The 17824-nt window shown below is 42.1% G+C and overlaps 1 protein-coding gene across 7 annotated transcripts in view; it reads right to left on the reverse strand.

The window, feature by feature from the left end:
• LOC126278000 (uncharacterized) overlaps positions 1–17824 on the reverse strand; it is a 269064-nt gene that overhangs the window by 208093 nt on the left and 43147 nt on the right. For all 7 annotated transcript variants that reach the window (XM_049977688.1, XM_049977683.1, XM_049977689.1 and 4 more), the window contains 2 exons: positions 15807–15998; positions 566–743 (listed from right to left, as the gene is read on the reverse strand). In XM_049977688.1, the coding sequence (XP_049833645.1) occupies positions 566–743; positions 15807–15998 (370 nt within the window). The remainder of the gene's footprint in view (positions 1–565; positions 744–15806; positions 15999–17824) is intronic.

Raw genomic sequence — 17824 nt, forward strand, 5'->3', positions numbered from 1 at the left:
TCCCATTGGCACATGGTATACACTGAGGTTGAGAGTTTTCTTCATAAAGTTTTGTTCCATCCTTGCGACCCAGCAAGATACCTGTTTTGTGACACACCATGTTTCACCCTTACACTCATCAGTGATCACTGAAGAATTCGCGTAGTCTATAATAAGTGGTGGTGACCTGCCCCCGGCTCGGGAATACCAAGTACACAAGTCACATACCCAGTCTACACTACCCGAGTTCACTGAAGTGTTCACTATTTGAGCTGATCTGGGAATCACATGTGGTTTATTGAGTTCTGTGAACAGAGCAAGCATTATCCTCTTTAATCTTACCCCCCCCCCCCCCCCCCAATTCACTGTCAAAACAGGCCTTACAGGATTATTTTTAAAAATTTAGAACATTTTCCTGCATTTTTAGTAAAAGTAGACCTAACTGTTGTTTCAATATGTTAGTAATAGTTTATCTGTTTTTACTATATTTACAACTTCACCTCATTACATAAGGAAACAAAAATTCTAAATTAATTCTGATTACCATTAACAATAATTTATTTCTACTAATAAGTCAGTTTAGAACCTTTCAGTCCATGACAGAGATCTCCATAATGAGTGGCAAGGGCTATAAGCACAGGTGATCCTTCTTTTGCTGCTTCACGAGCTAATCGCATCACTAATGGTGTAACAGCTGATACTAAAGTATCAGGAGTCAGGCTACGCAGAGATGAAGCTGTTGCACCTATTACTGATACCAGTACCTGTAAGGGAAAGACAATGAGAACATGTCAGAAGAGTATGTAATTCAAAACTTGGAGATAGACATATTCCAGGCAGGGGGGAGGGGGGGGGGGGGGGGGGAGAGAGGGAGAGGGAGAGAGAGAGAGAGAGAGAGAGAGAGAGAGAGAGAGAGAGAGAGAGAGTGGGGGAGAGAGGGAGAGAGAGAGAGAGAGAGAGAGAGAGAGAGAGAGAGAGAGAGAGAGAGTGTTTATAGAGTTTATAAATGTGTGAAGGAAAACTATAAACTATGTGTCAATGAAATTCATTCCTCACACTGCTCAAAATACCTTACAGACAAGTTTCAAGGTATTTAACAAACAAAACAAATAAAATCTGTGATCGGGTGAGAAGTAAAACACTAAATTTTTTTTTATAAATTTATAAAGTACAGAATGGAACCAGACTTTATGCTAATGGCAACAAGTAAAAAGGTTTCGTGTAACTATCAGCTTATAACAGTCATGGTCATTCTAATGTAACTATAATTATAACCACTCATAAAGTTGCCCTTCACAACTGACATAGTATTCCATTGCACAGGGAAAAAAATATAAAAGTATGCTGTTAGAAAGTGCTACCTGGTAACAGCTTAGCTCAGTTCACTTTTGTGTTCCACAAATCATATTCACAACAACTTGCCACAACGTAGAACATGTCAGCAGGCAAAAAAAAATCTTCCTGTGAAGACATGACTACATTCTGACAATTTACATAATTGAATTTTTTTGTTTTCTTAACCTACAACAAAATTTGGTAAATGTAACCCAACCACACTTCTACTATCCACTCAAAAATTCATCTATGTAGTGCAGACATTTGTTAAGTAGAAATAATTGCAATTTCCTTTTGAAATTTTCATCTGTCAGCATCTTTAGTAGAAAAGGGAGGTGGTCAAATATTTTTTATTACTGCACACTTTACTCCGTCCTGTGCAAGAGTAAGATTAAGATGTGGATAATGGAGGCTAGTTTTCTTCCACTGCTATATTCATGATTTCTACTCACACGCGAGACAGATACCTTATGCTTGACAACAAACTTCATGCCAAATACACAAGAGATAATAAATGTTTATTTGAAAGTAGAAATAGTTGACTTGAAGAGCAGATGGGCTACTGATAGAATAGTGTAGTGAAAAATTTCTTCACTTACAGAGCTATAAATCAAACACAAATAAGAAGAGCAGAGTGAGGAGCAAGAAGCTGATGAGTAGAAGTGGGGAGTGAGGAAGGAGGATTCAGTGTAGAAGAGAGACTCTTGGAGATCTGACAGCAGGCTGACTGTGGGACTAAAACTAAACTGGAGGGACCCATGAAACCTGGTTGGTGATCATGCCTACTCTACCTCTACCTCTACCTCTACATACAGACTCTGCAATCCACCATACGGTGCGTGACAGAGGGTACCTCGTACCACAACTAGCATCTTCTCTCCCTGTTCCACTCCCAAACAGAACGAGGGAAAAATGCCTCTGTACGAGCCCTAATCTCTCTTATTTTATCTTTGTGATCTTTCAGTGAAATATAAGTTGGCAGCAGTAAAATTGTTGTGCAGTCAGCATCAAATGCTGGTTCTCTAAATTTCCCCAGTAGCGATTCACGAAAAGAACGTCTCCTTTCCTCCAGACTCCCACCCGACTTCCTGAAGCATTTCCGTAACACTCGCATGATGATCAAATCTACCAGTAACAAATCTAGCAGCCCGCCTCTGAATTGCTTCTATGTCCTCCCTCAATCCGACCTGATAGGGATCCCAAATGCTCGAGCAGTACTCAAGAATAGGTTGTATTAGTGTTTTATATGCGGTCTCCTTTATGGATGAAACACATCTTCCCAAAATTCTACCAATGAACCGAAAACGACTATCCACCTTCCCCACAACTGCCATTACATGCTTGTCCCACTTCATATCACTCTGCAATGTTACACCCAAATATTTAATCAACGTGAATGTGTCAAGAGCTACACTACTTATGGAGTATTCAAACATTACGGGATTCTTTTTCCTATTCATCTGCATTAATTTCCATTTATCTATAGAGTTAGCTGCCATTATTTACACAAATCACAAATCCTGTCCAAGTCATCTTGTATCCTTCTGCAGTCACTCAACGACAACACCTTCCCGTACACCAAAGCGAGTTGGGTTTCACAGGAGTGATGCTTTCTAAAGCTATGCTGATGCACGGACAGCAACTTCTCAGCCTCAAGGAAATTCATTATATTCGAACTGAGAATATGTTCGAGAATCCTGCAACAAACCGATGTTAAGGATATTGGTCTGTAATTTTGAGGATCCGTCCTTCTACCCTTCTTATATACAGGTGTCACCTGCACTTTTTTTCCAGTTTCTCGGGACTTTACGTTGGGCAAGAGATCCGCGATAAATGCAAGCTAAGTAAGGAGCCAATGCAGCAGAGTCCTCTCTGTAAAACCAAATTGGAATCCCATCAGGACCTGGCGATTGATTAATTTTCAGCCCATTCAGCTGCTTCACAGCCCCAGGGATGTCTACCACTATGTCCTCCATACAGGAATCTATACGAGACTCAAACGACGGTATGTCTGTACGATCCTCCTGTGTGAAGGATTTCTCAAATGCTTAATTTAAAATTTCAGCTTTTGTTTTGCTGTCTTCCGTTGCCAGGCCAGACTTGGGTTTTCAGCAAGATCTTTTGCTAAGGTATGACGGTGGTAGTGGTTGTATGCTTCGTGCATTGCTCTTTTTACAGCATTTACTAACTTTTGCCTGTCCTCATTCTCCCAATCTTTCATGTACCGCGAGTGCAACTGTCTTTGCTTCCTGAGCATTCTCCGAATTGCTCTGTTGAACTACAGTGGGTCTTTTCCGTCCATAACCCACTTTTTTGGCACATACTTGTCCAATGCGTGATTTACAATGTGTTTAAAATTTGCCCATAATTCTTCTACGTCCATTGTACCGGAAGTAAATGAAGTCAATTCATTCACTAAGTTGGATGCTAACAACTGCTTGTCTGCTCTTTCTAGTAAGAATACTCTCCTAGCCTTTTTGACTGACTTTTTAAATTTCGTAACCATAGTCGCAATGACAACATCATGATCACTAATCCCTGTCTCAACACTGACACCGTCGATGGGGTCTGGTCTGTTCGTGGCTACCAGATCTAAAGTATTTCCATTACATGTTGGCTATCAATTTAGCCGCTCAAGACAGTTTTCGGATAATGTGTTCAAAAGTAATTCACACAACGGCTTGTCTGTACCACCTGTAATGAATCCATAGACATCTCAGTCTATACTAGGTAGGTTGAGGTCGCCTCCGACTAACAAAGCATGATCCAGGTACTTCTGTAATACAGAATTTAGACTCCCTTTGAATGATTCTAGAACTGTCACGGTGGAACCTGGTGGCCGGTAATAACACCTAACAATTAACTTTATTTCTCCTAGCCCTGTTACATGTGTCCAGATAACTTCACAATCACACTCTACTTCGACCTCAGTAGACACAATATTTTTGTCAACTGCAATGAAGACACCACCTCCTATAGTGTCTAATCTGTCTTTCCGATACATGTTCCAACCCTCACTAAATATTTCAGAACTTCCTATCTCAGGGTTCAGCCAGGTCTCAGCCCCCAGAATAATTTGCACGCCACATGCTTCCTGGAGGGCAGTAAATTCAGGAACTTTATTCTGAACACTCTGAAAATTTACTGCTAATATCTTGATAGCTGAAGTGTCTTTACACTGAGTGCGTCCTGATTTCCCTGCCTCCACGTCAACTGGTGAGTGTTCATCAGGACACCTTGCACTACTGCCTAGCCTAAAAAAGACCCCATGTGCACACCACAAGTACTCTGCTACCCAAGTAGCCGCTTCCTTTGTGTAGTGCACCCCTGACCTATCTAGGGGCATCCTACAATTCCCCACCCAACAGCGCAAGTCTAGAAATCTGCAGCCAAGACTGTCACAGAGTCGACAAAGTCTCTGGTTGAGACCCTCCACTCAGTTCCAAACCAAAGGACCCCGATCCACTCTGGGAACGATATGTGCCTGTGTAAAAGGTGCCATAGCACTTGCAACAGATTTAGTATGACACATGATGTGGCTGTTTTCACAAGTGACGCTCCCTCTGATGGGATAAGATACAATTTTACAATAGAAACACAACTGGAAATGTGTTGGATGGGACCATGGTACATCTTGCACCTGGATATCAACCCATGTGACAGTGCACTGAAGTAGTGGTGGTAAGGAGACAGAGAACAGTATTTGATAGGTTGCATGAGCAGCATAATATTATAAATCACTTTCATATTTGGAACACTGGTGAAGATAATATGCTCCACTTGTGAGATAACTCTTCACAATCATGTGCAAATTTATTGTGTTATTGCAAAGAAATCATTAAATTTGGTTCTAAAGAAGTCATTAAACTTGCCATATCTTGTAAAAACTTAAATGACCATTAGTAACACTGTGCTACTGCTTTGTTACAATTATTTTTCGTATACTTTGTACACTCTCACTCCACATACAAACTTTGTGCCATGCGTTCATACAGCGCAGTCGCTCCACATAAGACGTGGCCACCACCTTCTCGAGCACCATGTGCCAACACTCCAGTGGCAGCAGTGTGGCATACATCAAAGTGCTCCCAGCGGGGGCACCACAATAGATGCAGCAGTCATACCACTGGAGTCGACAGCCAATCAGGATGCAACCCCATGTGATTAAGTCACATCACCGTGGCCTGGAAGGGTATTCATCTAGTGGGCCTCCTGCAGTATGGAGCAGGTCTCCTCTCAGTCGCGATGCTATTACTGTGATAGTGATTACAGGAGATGAATTTTGGCTACAGACCTGGACACAAGTGATTACAATGAGTTATGTTTCGCCTTGTTTTCAGAATAAATCTTTTAAGTTGTAATTAATTCTGATTTTCCATTTGGTAGTTTGTAACTGGAACACAACAAATTTCCCAGTCTTCTAATCAGTCCTGGGATTTGGATGTTGTTGTTTTTTTTTTCATCTGTCAACGATTTGATAGTGTTTCTGTGTCTGTTAATTGAGTTGGTGAGTTTTTTCTCTTCTTCTGTGGTATTTAGATATTTCATTTTCAGGACAGCAAACTGCACTCAGCTCCTATTTTGTGGTTCTCTGCTGTCACTTGTGTATTTTGTCCCTGTGTTCTTTTTTTTCATGATAAGATATTTAGTAACAGTTTTTGCATAAGAGTTGTCAAAATGTCAAAACAACAAGAACCTGTCTCTGTCATTCCCATTACTGAAGTTTGTAATTCTCAGGCTCAGCAAATTAACAACTTGATTGCAGCATTAAAACAGTCCGTCGCCCTGAATACTCAGCTGCAGCAACAGCGAACACAGCCTGCACTACCAGTTCCAGTCAAACCTCCATTTCATCAGTTTGACCCACAGCAAGATGAACGAGACATACACTCCTGGAAATGGAAAAAAGAACACATTGACACCGGTGTGTCAGACCCACCATACTTGCTCCGGACACTGCGAGAGGGCTATACAAGCAATGATCACACGCACGGCACAGCGGACACACCAGGAACCACGGTGTTGGCCGTCGAATGGCGCTAGCTGCGCAGCATTTGTGCACCGCCGCCGTCAGTGTCAGCCAGTTTGCCGTGGCATACGGAGCTCTATCGCAGTCTTTAACACTGGTAGCATGCCACGACAGCGTGGACGTGAACCGCATGTGCAGTTGACGGACTTTGAGCGAGGGCATATAGTGGGCATGCGGGAGGCCGGGTGGACGTACCGCCGAATTGCTCAACACGTGGGGCGTGAGGTCTCCACAGTACATCGATGTTGTCGTCAGTGGTCGGCGGAAGGTGCACGTGCCCGTCGACCTGGGACCTGACTGCAGTGACGCACGGATGCACGCCAAGACCGTAGGATCCTACGCAGTGCCGTAGGGGACCGCACCGCCACTTCCCAGCAAATTAGGGACACTGTTGCTCCTGGGGTATCGGCGAGGACCATTCGCAACCGTCTCCATGAAGCTGGGCTACGGTCCCGCACACCATTAGGTCGTCTTCCGCTCACGCCCTAACATCGTGCAGCCCGCCTCCAGTGGTGTCGCGACAGGCGTGAATGGAGGGACCAATGGAGACGTGTCGTCTTCAGCGATGAGAGTCGCTTCTGCCTTGGTGCCAATGATGGTTGTATGCGTGTTTGTCGCCGTGCAGGTGAGCGCCACAATCAGGACTGCATACGGCCGAGACACACAGGGCGAACACGCGGCATCATGGTGTGGGGAGCGATCTCCTACACTGGCCGTACACCTCTGGTGATCGTCGAGGGGACACTGAATAGTGCACGGTACATCCAAACCGTCATCGAACCCATCGTTCTACCATTCCTAGACCGGCAAGGGAACTTGCTGTTCCAACAGGACAATGCACGTCCGCATGTATCCCGTGCCACCCAACATGCTCTAGAAGGTGTAAGTCAACTACCCTGGCCAGCAAGATCTCCGGATCTGTCCCCCATTGAGCATGTTTGGGACTGGATGAAGCGTCGTCTCACGCGGTCTGCACGTCCAGCACGAACGCTGGTCCAACTGAGGCGCCAGGTGGAAATGGCATGGCAAGCCGTTCCACAGGACTACATCCAGCATCTCTACGATCGTCTCCATGGGAGAATATCAGCCTGCATTGCTGCGAAAGGTGGATATACACTGTACTAGTGCCGACATTGTGCATCCTCTGTTGCCTGTGTCTATGTGCCTGTGGTTCTGTCAGTGTGATCATGTGATGTATCTGACCCCAGGAATGTGTCAATAAAGTTTCCCCTTCCTGGGACAATGAATTCACGGTGTTCTTATTTCAATTTCCAGGAGTGTATATAAACATCAGCCAGAGATAATTTCAGTATCTATAATGTGTCACAAGATGAACAGAAAATTTTTTTCTTATCAGTTGTAGGCACCTATACCAATAACCTTCTACTGAAGCTTAGTCCTGACAGGTGTCAATGGACTGTATCCTCTCATTGCTAGACAGTTATTTTTAACAACAGTGTTAGTAAGAAGTTGCATGGCTCAAATTTTTTCATCCACATCAACATTCCGATCAGTCAACTCATCAGTGTATTATGGAACTAACAGGCTTTTTACAACAGTATTGATTTAATTGTGATTGCAGTAAAAATTTTAATGATTAAATGTTACATGACACAGTAGTGCAGGACTTGTCAGACTCTAGAATACGTGCAGCTATCTTACGGCATCAAAATCATTCCCTCCAGGACATGCTAAACAATACTGACAGTCATGAAGTTAGTTTCAAAGTGGAACAGGTCATGTCTTCAGAATTTGTGTGTTATGTGTCACTTGATAGTACAAGGAATGGTTCTAGCCACGCAAAGCAAGTGTCGGTGCAGTAAACACTCCACACCAGCGTCACGATGCTTGCGCACACTGCAGCTCATGTAAACAAGTTCAAACTGTGTACGGGTTTTCCTCTGAGTCCCATACTGATAGTAATAAATCTTGTATGCAGTGTAGCATCCAACATAAAAGTAAGAACCGTTGATTCCACAGCAGTACATGTTTAACGTGTGGTAAACAGGGTCATGTTTCAATTGTTTTATCAATTGAGTAAGTCTAATCACACACAGCAGCATATGGGCATCGGTACTGTCTCTTCCAGCAGTGCTCAGATGAATTCAGTGGTTTACAGCTGTAACTATGTCTATGCATTGTCGGTAACTGAGCTGGAACATCCACAGTCAGATTCAATTGCCCAATGTACCCCTATTCTGTCAAAAGCCACCACAAATCAGTCAGTAGCTACACAGAGAGTATTATTGGAACTCCTATCTTCCACCACAGGTGATGTTGCAGGTCCTGGACTCCCAACCTGTTGCCCCCGACCCATTTGGTTGTGGTTGTGTAGACTCCAATGGTGATTCTCCAGACAATGCTTTGAATCGTGACTGTGTCAATGTCAGGTAGCAATGGTTCAGATCAGGCCATCAGTTTTGCAGTTAATGTGGTAATCTCTGAGTGTAGACAGCAACATAACAGCCTTTTACATGTGAAGTTGGGTACACAATGTTGATGGGTAATTCACAGTGACTTTCGGAACAAAGTTCCATCACAGCTGACGTCAGTTTCTCTAGAGTCTAGTAAGACTGCAAACAAATTGTTTATTGATGTGTTAATCGAAGGTTTAATAGTTTGATTGCAACAGTAGGTGAGAGCTACTGCCACCATGTTGAACCAACAAACATATCAGCTCCTCAGTTCCCCACACTCGTCTCCCTGTACCAAAGTATTGTCTGTATACAGTGGTGAATAGATCTCAGTCTTAGCTACTTTTAGTTTGTCTGTGTGTAACAAAAGTCAGATGCTCATGGTTTGTTTTATAGTGTTGGAATGTTTTAATTCACCTAATATTTTTGGTATGGACGCATTTGAACTGTTTGGTTTTTTTCTTGTGGACAATGTGTTTCAAGTAGCTACTCACATACCCCCCACAGCAATTTCAGGACCAAATATCAAAACTTTGTGATAAATATCCTGACTTTTTCAAGAGGGACTCGGTAAAGCTAAGGGGTTCGAACCCCATATCACTCTTAAACAGGGTGAGCAGCCTAAGTTTCACAGAGCCTAGCCAGTACCACATGCACTCAAAGACGCTGTTGCGACTGAATTGTGTAGGCTACAGGACACTGACGTCATTCAGCCTATTTCAAAATCTCAGTGGGCATCACCAGTGATGGTGATAAAGATTCATTTTCACTCCCTCGGCCTGAAGATTTGATGGACCACCTGAATGGAGGAAAGTATTTTTCCAAAGTTGATCTCACTGAAGTGTACCTTCCACTGCCTCTGGACAATGCTTGCAAACAGTTCATAGTTATCAATATGGAAGTCGGACTCTCTTAGTTTTTAACTTCTTTTGTATGGGACACCATCCGCCCAATCTCTGTTCCAACAGTTTCTCAACCATTTGGTTGCAATGGTTCAATCCTGCTCACCCCTGTTTGTATCACATCGTTGTATCTGGTAGAACTCCTGAGGAACATTTATCAAACTTAGAACAGTTATTTCACGCCGTGTCCAAATTTATTTGCATTACAATAGAAGCAAGCACACATTCTTTGCCACTGAAGTTGAATATCTAAGACATGTAATAAATGAACAGAGTATCCATCCCAGTCATCATGATTTAGAAGCCAGCCAATGGCTTCCTGCACCTATGAATGTTTCTGAACGCCAGGCAGTTATGGGCAAACTGTCTTACAAAATCAAGTTTCTCCAGGACGCCACCCCAATTGTCACTCTGCTAGACAGGCTTCAGCATAAAGGAGTACCATTCTAGCAGGGTGGTGCGACCAGGCATTTCAGTGCCTTGAATGAGCTCTTCTCTTCAATTGGTGCCTTGTGTATTATATCCAAACAAGTCACTTTTTTTGGCAACTGATGGAAGTTCTTATGGCATAGGTGTGATCTTGTCTCTCAGAGTTGATGGTGTAGAATGCCCAGTCATGTTCGCGTCTAAGGTTCTCATGCCTACCTAATGAAACTATTCTCAGATGGAGAAAGAAGGCTTAGCAAACATATATGGAGTGACTAAATTCCATCAATACTTGTATGGGTAAAGTTCTACTTAGTCTCTGACCACAAGCCATTGACATCTTCATTGAACATGAAAAAAGGGGCATCAAAGTTACAGCGACGGACTCTCATTTTGTCCAACTAAAATACGACATTTTGTTTCAGGCTACCACAAAACACACCAATGCGAACACCCTCCCCGGGATCTAAATAGGGCAGTATGCAGCCTTCGATTCATCAGATGCTGCATGTTTCCAATTTGAAGATGCAGAACAGTCAGCCCTTCAAGCATTTACACTGGACGCCAAACTTATTGCTCAAGAGTCAGCCAAGGATTCCAAACTTGCCATTACTCTCCATTATGTTTCAGATGGATGGCCATCTTTGGGATCTTTGATTCGACAGGCCGGTGTTTGCTGCTTCTTCGGCATCCGTCACTTCTTGTCAATTCACTTGGTGGTCCTTCTCCTGCACATGGAGAATGGTCAGGCAGCGTGTCATCATCCCTTGTACCAAAGAGTTTAGAAGTTGCTTCATCAAGGACATTGGGGTGTAGTGAGAAACAAGCAACTTGCCCATCAGCATTGCTCTTGGACTGACCTGGATCGAGACATCGAGCACATGACTGGACAGTATCGTACTTGTGCTGAGAACCAGGCAGTGCCCAAGCAGCATTTCTTCAGTTGGCCGAAACTTTCAGTGCCAAGGCAACGCCTTCACGTCGATTTTATGGGCACCATCTGGAACATCCGAAGGCTTCTGCTCATCGACACTTTCAGTCGATTTCCCATCGTCCTTCCAATGACAAGCTCAGCCACCATCCGGGCCCTACAGAGTATCTTCTCCAATGAAGGACTTCCAGAAACTTTAAGTCAGTAACAATGGGCCGCAGTTCACGTCTGTGAAGTTTTGTCAAGCCAATTGTGTTATGCACATGACTGTTCCTTTCTCTCCCAGACAAACAGCAAGACCGACAGATTTGTTTAAATGTTTAGGTCTCGGATGACCAAGCTTCATTACACAATGTCTATGGAGCAAGCAATCCTCACCTTCCTTTGCCCCTACCATTCCCTTCCTGCCACCAGGAAATCTCTGGCTGAGTTACTCCATGGGCAGCCTCATCGCACATTACTTCATTTGCTGGCACCGCATTCCCCAACTTTCAAGGCACCATTCACAGCGCTACGGGCTAGGGGATCCAGTCTTCTTCCATTCCTTCCACAGTCATCATCCAGTACTGTAATATGCATGGTATGTTGTTCACAGAGTTGACGGTGACTTCTGCTGTCATGGTAATCAGTTCTGTTCCCACTTCTGACAGTATTGTGCTGTCGGCTCTTTTCCCACAGACTCACCATGGTTCAAATCACACGGAGGTGCAGTAACAGCCCCACCGCCTCTGCAGTCCGTCTCAGTGGTCCGGCCTTCTCGAGAACCGTGTGCCAATGCTCCAGTGGCAGCAGCACGGCATACTTCAAAGTGCTAACAGTGGGGGCCCAGTCATACTGCTGGAGTTGACAGAGCTAATCAGCAGGCATCCCCGTGTGATTAAGTCACGTCGACATGGCCTGGAATGGGAGTTGTCTGGTGGGCCTCCTGTAGTACAGAGCAGGTCTCCTCAAAGTCACAATTCTGTTACTGTGAGAGTGCTTAGGGGAGACGAACTTTGGCTACGAACCTGGACATGAGTAATTATGCTGAGTTATGTTTCACCTTCTTTTCAGAATAAATCTTCTAAGTTGTAATCCAACTTTCCATTTGGTAGTTTGTACCTGGGATACAACACAAATGACTTACTTGCTTTTATAGATTCATGGGATTCATATACTATAAACAAATTAATAATCTCATAATAACCATAAAGAGAAATCATACAAAGAACCTGACTACAATGAGTTCCCCACCCTTTTAACAAATTTCAATAAAGCAAATTCAGTGAACATTGAAACTATAGAAAAAAGTTCTCCATTAATGTAAGGAACTGCCGCACAGAATGGAAAGGGTATCATACAAGGAAATCTTTCAACCAATATTTGAAGACATGGGGTTTATTGCTCTTTTTTTTTCCAGACCTGTTGGAAGCCTACTGAAAATGAACACTACAATGTAGTGCACACTTTCCTGTACAATACTAAAAGAATTGTTACCCAAATGTAAATCTTTTTCCATCTAGTCTTTGATAAATGAATGTTGCATTTCTTCTGAATGAGTAAATATTGTTAACAACAAATTTCATGCTGGAGTACACTGTTTGTCAAAGTTGGCCTGAGAAACCAGAACAACAGCCTACAAAAAGTTCATGAACTGACATCGCTGATCTGTCTGCTGCTCTTTTCTGGACTAAGAATATTCTTGCTGAGTACACAGACTTGCCCTAAAATATCATACCCTAGCAAACAATAGAGTGAAAGCAAACAAGGCTTCCCATTTCAGTGTCTGAGTCAATGAAGATTATTCTTATAGTGAAGATGGCAGGATAAGGTTTCTGCACAAGATCTTGAATAAGATACTTCCAATACACCTGTCACTGACTCAGAGTCTCTACTATTCAGTGAGTTGTTACCTTTATTCCTAAATTATTTATTTATACTCTGCCAGAACTTTCCAAACAATATTTATACTTCCAAAAATGTATTTTATTTACCGTCTGTGCTAAGACTTTACAATGGTTGACCTCACTGTGTGACCACCTTTGTGCAATGAAATTTTGCTTTTATATGAGTTCCACATTAGAAACTATATGCATTGTGTTCTGATCGCAGTTATGAATTAATTTGTTTCCTGAAAGCCATGTGCTGATTTACTGACTGTCATTAGCTACATCATTTGCATTACACTCCATGTCTGTCACAAACATTTATGTCACCAGTGAAGAGAACTTTTTTTAATCATCTGTTATGTTTAGCGGCAAATCTTGATATATATGAAGAAAAACAATAGACTGAGAAATGAATCCTATGATACTCCGCACTTTACAAGACCCCAATCAGACTCATATCTCCCCTCTGTTTGTTGATACTGGAGGACAATATTCAGCTTTCCGCTTACCAGATATGAAGTGAACTATTGCTAAATCTTTCTCCTGACCCCATAATGTACCAATGTATGCAAAAGTTCTGCATGGTCCATGCAATCAAAAGCTTTTCTTAAGCCAAATAAAATGGCTACTGATCTCGACACATAGTTTAGTTCTGCTAGCATCTCAGAAACAAAAAAATAAATAGCATTTTCTAATGTTACTTCCTTCTTGAACCCAAACTGCAAGTCTGACAACAAATTAAGTGTAGCAAGGTGTGCAACGAATATCTAATACATTTCTTCCTAAAATAATATCGCACTAATGATGAAATAGTTTTAGAGAGGAACAGTCTTGAAAGCTTGTTCTTTATTATGGGAAAATGGGGCATTACAAAGTATCAACAGCAACAAAAACTGGTTTTACCAAATAATTTGATTGGTGACATAAAGAGCATACACTGGACAATCAAACATGTAGACACATTCACAGGAAACTCTGCAGAACATTAGGGGAGAGAGCTCCTAGCGTAGGACTTTCTGCTTTTCATGCCGGTGCTCGGCATTTGTATTACTGCATGGAGATCACTCGACACTTCTTTTCTTCTGAGCACTATAGCAATCAGTACGTGACATTTCCACTCTTGTCCGAGATCCAGTACAGCCCAGAGTTTAAACAAAGAGCCAGCTTTGCATTATGCCTGCCACCACAACATGCTGTCAGCCAACTCTCACCATGTAGTCAGCCGATACTGCCATCACATCTATCATTGGTATATTGCCTGTTGTAATATCATTGTTATTTCCTGTTGGCTTAATTGCCTGGCAATGACAAGCACTTAATTGTTTCCATCACTGTCTGCTTGCCAACATTCTTTTTTAGAGTAATAAATCCTAAAGCAATAGGAAAAATGACTCCAAAAGGCTTTATAAATATAATGGGGATACTACTGTTTTTTACTTCAATCATAAGGAAGGATTGTTTTGTAACTGTGATTGTTTTGTAACTGTGTTTGTGAAGATGAACTGTAACTAAATAGTTGTGGTCCAAATAGAGCATTTTAAGTAACTGAAATGCTTGTTACGAACACTACTGCACTTGCAATTGGAACTTCTAATCCCTTTAATTATGAAAATCATTGTGAATGCTGCAATCAAGTGCAATTACCTTACAATTAATAAATGTAATCAACATTAATTAGCTTCACAGTCTGGGGCCTTAACATAAATCTACCATTACAGTATTTGAAATTTGCTATATGTAAGTTGCTTTTGTTTCCTCCAGGAACGTATAAAAATCTAGGTTATTCTGTATCCTATTGCCGATTACGACAGTCACACGTAACACTAAAAATTCTTACTATAACCAAGGAAGCTATTCTAGTACATTTGTTCAATAATAAAGGGTGTTCAGAAAAACCTGTTGGAAACCTCTAGGACTCATAGACAGGAGCAAGTACATAATTTTTAGAATAGGAACCTATGTCCGAAAACACATCGTTTCTGTTCTATGGCAGATTAAATTCAGATGTGTAATGCATCCACTTCTGCTGAGGGAAAGAGAAAAGTCTCAAGAGTTGGTTGTTCTGGTATATAATATGGTAGACAGGGTGATGTGTAGTCCATCAGATGGTCACGTGATGTAGTAGTGCATCAGTACAGTCCTGTACAAACAATATCCGAGTTCTCTTTTGTTTTTGAATAATGTAAACACATAATGTTTAAGTGTTAATACAAAAATGTGCTTAAATGATAAATGGCTGTTCCATTATGTTTCATTTTGAACGGTTACCTAATAATTAGACTTTGTCATGCCTAATTCAATTTCTCAAGCAGTTGTGGACAAGCAAAAACATCTGAATTGAAACCGTCATACAACAGAAACAGTATTTTTCTGGACATGAGTTGCTATTCAAAATATTATGTACTTACTCCCCTCTACAAGTTCTAGAAGCTTGTAATGGGAATTTACAAACACCCTGTTTTTGATATTCACTATTGGTGATTAAAACTGTCTAACAAAAATGCACTGAATCTGAGTTTCGCAATATTTCTGTTTTCTAGTCATATGAAAGCATAAAGATCTTAGTAAGAAAGTCACATCCCTAGACCAGGCTGTGCCAACTCTATCCTAAGGGGCACAGACACTGCCTTCCAGTTTGCCCACGGGGAATGAGCGGGCTACCCACCTAGCAGGCCTATTCTACCATGTTCCGACCTTGTTCTGCCGCATGTGCAACCATCTGCACACCGCTTCCTGCAGGTACTCAGACGAGGCATTCAGTAAGTTAGTGTAGACTACAGCCTGGATGCCTGACTGCCTGTGTGTGAACTGTTTGTCAAATTCTAGCCACAGGTGCCCAGTTGCCCCATGCAGGCACTCGAGCTGTAACAGTCAGCCATAGATACATGACATTCAGCTTTGCCTAACTATAATAATACCTACCGCTTCAGATTCATCAGCTCCTAGCTCGCAGAGGGTGCTAAGCAGGAGTGGCGATGATCGAAAGCAACTAGCAGCGTGAGCTAGCTGTTCACAAGCTGCAGACCGCACTTCCCAGGCAACATCTTGACATAATGCTACAAGTCCAGGTATTACCTCTGACTGCAGTTCAAGTGGATCCAGCCTTAAGCACACCTGCAAGAGGTAGAGCACCAGCACATAGAGCAAGAGTGGACAGCTCAAAGCAAGTGTGTATAGCAATAATTCTTTAAGAATACAATGAACAGCAATCAATTGTTAAAAATATTCAAACACCTGTACAATACACTGCACATCCTATGGTACAGTGTATATAATTAATCCCAGACAAAGTTAATTCATATGTATGGGGTAACACACTACAGTTCACAGACATCATATCAGTATTGTCTGTTTTATGCTCTGTGCTGGCATAAGCTGTCGCCAGCACACCGGTCAGCAGAAATGAAGTGCAAAGATCGATAGTAGGTGTTGGCTCAAGTGCGCCTATCTCAAGAGAGGCCAGAGACACCCCGACAACCAACACGCCGCCAACACCATTTCAACAGCATGTATTTACGTCACCACCGCCGACCGGAGGGCCTCACTAAGTGACAAAAAAAATGGCTCTAAGCACTATGGGATTAGCATCTGAGGTCATCAGTCACCTGTACTTAGAACTACTTAAACCTAACCAACCTAAGGACATCACACACATCCTTGCCCGAGGCAGGATTCAAACCTGCGACAGTAGCAGCGGCACGGTTCCAGACTGAAGCACCTAGAACCGCAGCTAGCCACCAACTGACACACCAGTTTGATGTCTGTCAGTTATTCGCAGAGGGGTCACTGGCTACTATAGTCCATAATAACCAGTTTAGAGACTATAGCAAGTATAGCAGTGAGACTAAATTTTGTAATAGCAGGATTACCAATATTTCTTGCAAGAGGACTATTACTGATGAGCGTATTCCACAACACATGGACTCTATTCTAATTAAGTATTCAGTTCATGTAAACAGAGAACCATATTAATCCACGTGTGCATTTTCCTGTTGTAGAAAGGGGCTACTGGCCACACATAACATCCTCTCCCTTGCAGTACAAGGCCCTACAGTGGCGACGAGGATACAACATGCTCAATGTCAGATGAGTGAAGAGTACAGTTTCCACAGGAATATGCTCAACCTTTGTAAATCTAAATACATATAAATAAGCATCATATAAAATATACAACTTTTCGACGAAGAGATGAGAAGTAATAGATAAGAAATATTAACTTTCAAGATAATCCTCTCCTGTGTCAATCTCTCCACCTCAGAGTAACACTTACAAACTATGTCCTCAATTATTTGCTTGATGTATTCCAATCTCTGTCTACTTCTACAGTTTTTACCCTCTACAGTTCCCTCTGTCCATTTTTCAGTATCATACAATGCTGTGCTTCAAACATACATTCTCAGAAATTTCTTCCACAAATTAAAGTCTATGGCTGATACTAGTAGATTTCTCTTGGCCAGGAATGTTCTTTTAGCCAGTGCTAGTCTGCTTTTGATGTCCTTGCTCCACCTGTCATGGGTAATTTTGCTGCCTAGGTAGTAGAATTCTTAAAGTTCATCTACTTTGTGATCACCAATCGTGATGTTTAGTTTCTCGTTGTTCTCATTTCTGCTGCTTCTGATTACTTTTGTCTTTCTCTGACTTACTCTCAGTTCATATTCTGTACTCATTAGACTGTTCATTCCATTCAGCAGATACTGTAATTCTTCTTCACTTCCACTCAGGATAGCAATATCATCAACAAATCTTATCTTTGAACTCAACACACAGATTAAACAGTACAGGCAAATGACTACATCCCTGTTTTTTGCCCCTTTTTAACCTGAGCACTTTGTTCTTGTTCCCTCTTGGCTCTTGTACATATAGTACATTACCTGTCTTTCCCTATAGCTTACCCCTATTTTTCTCAGAATTTCAAACATCTTGCACCATTTGACATTGTT

Source organism: Schistocerca gregaria, chromosome 6 (assembly GCF_023897955.1).
Source record: "Schistocerca gregaria isolate iqSchGreg1 chromosome 6, iqSchGreg1.2, whole genome shotgun sequence".
Taxonomy (NCBI): Eukaryota; Metazoa; Arthropoda; class Insecta; order Orthoptera; family Acrididae; genus Schistocerca; species Schistocerca gregaria.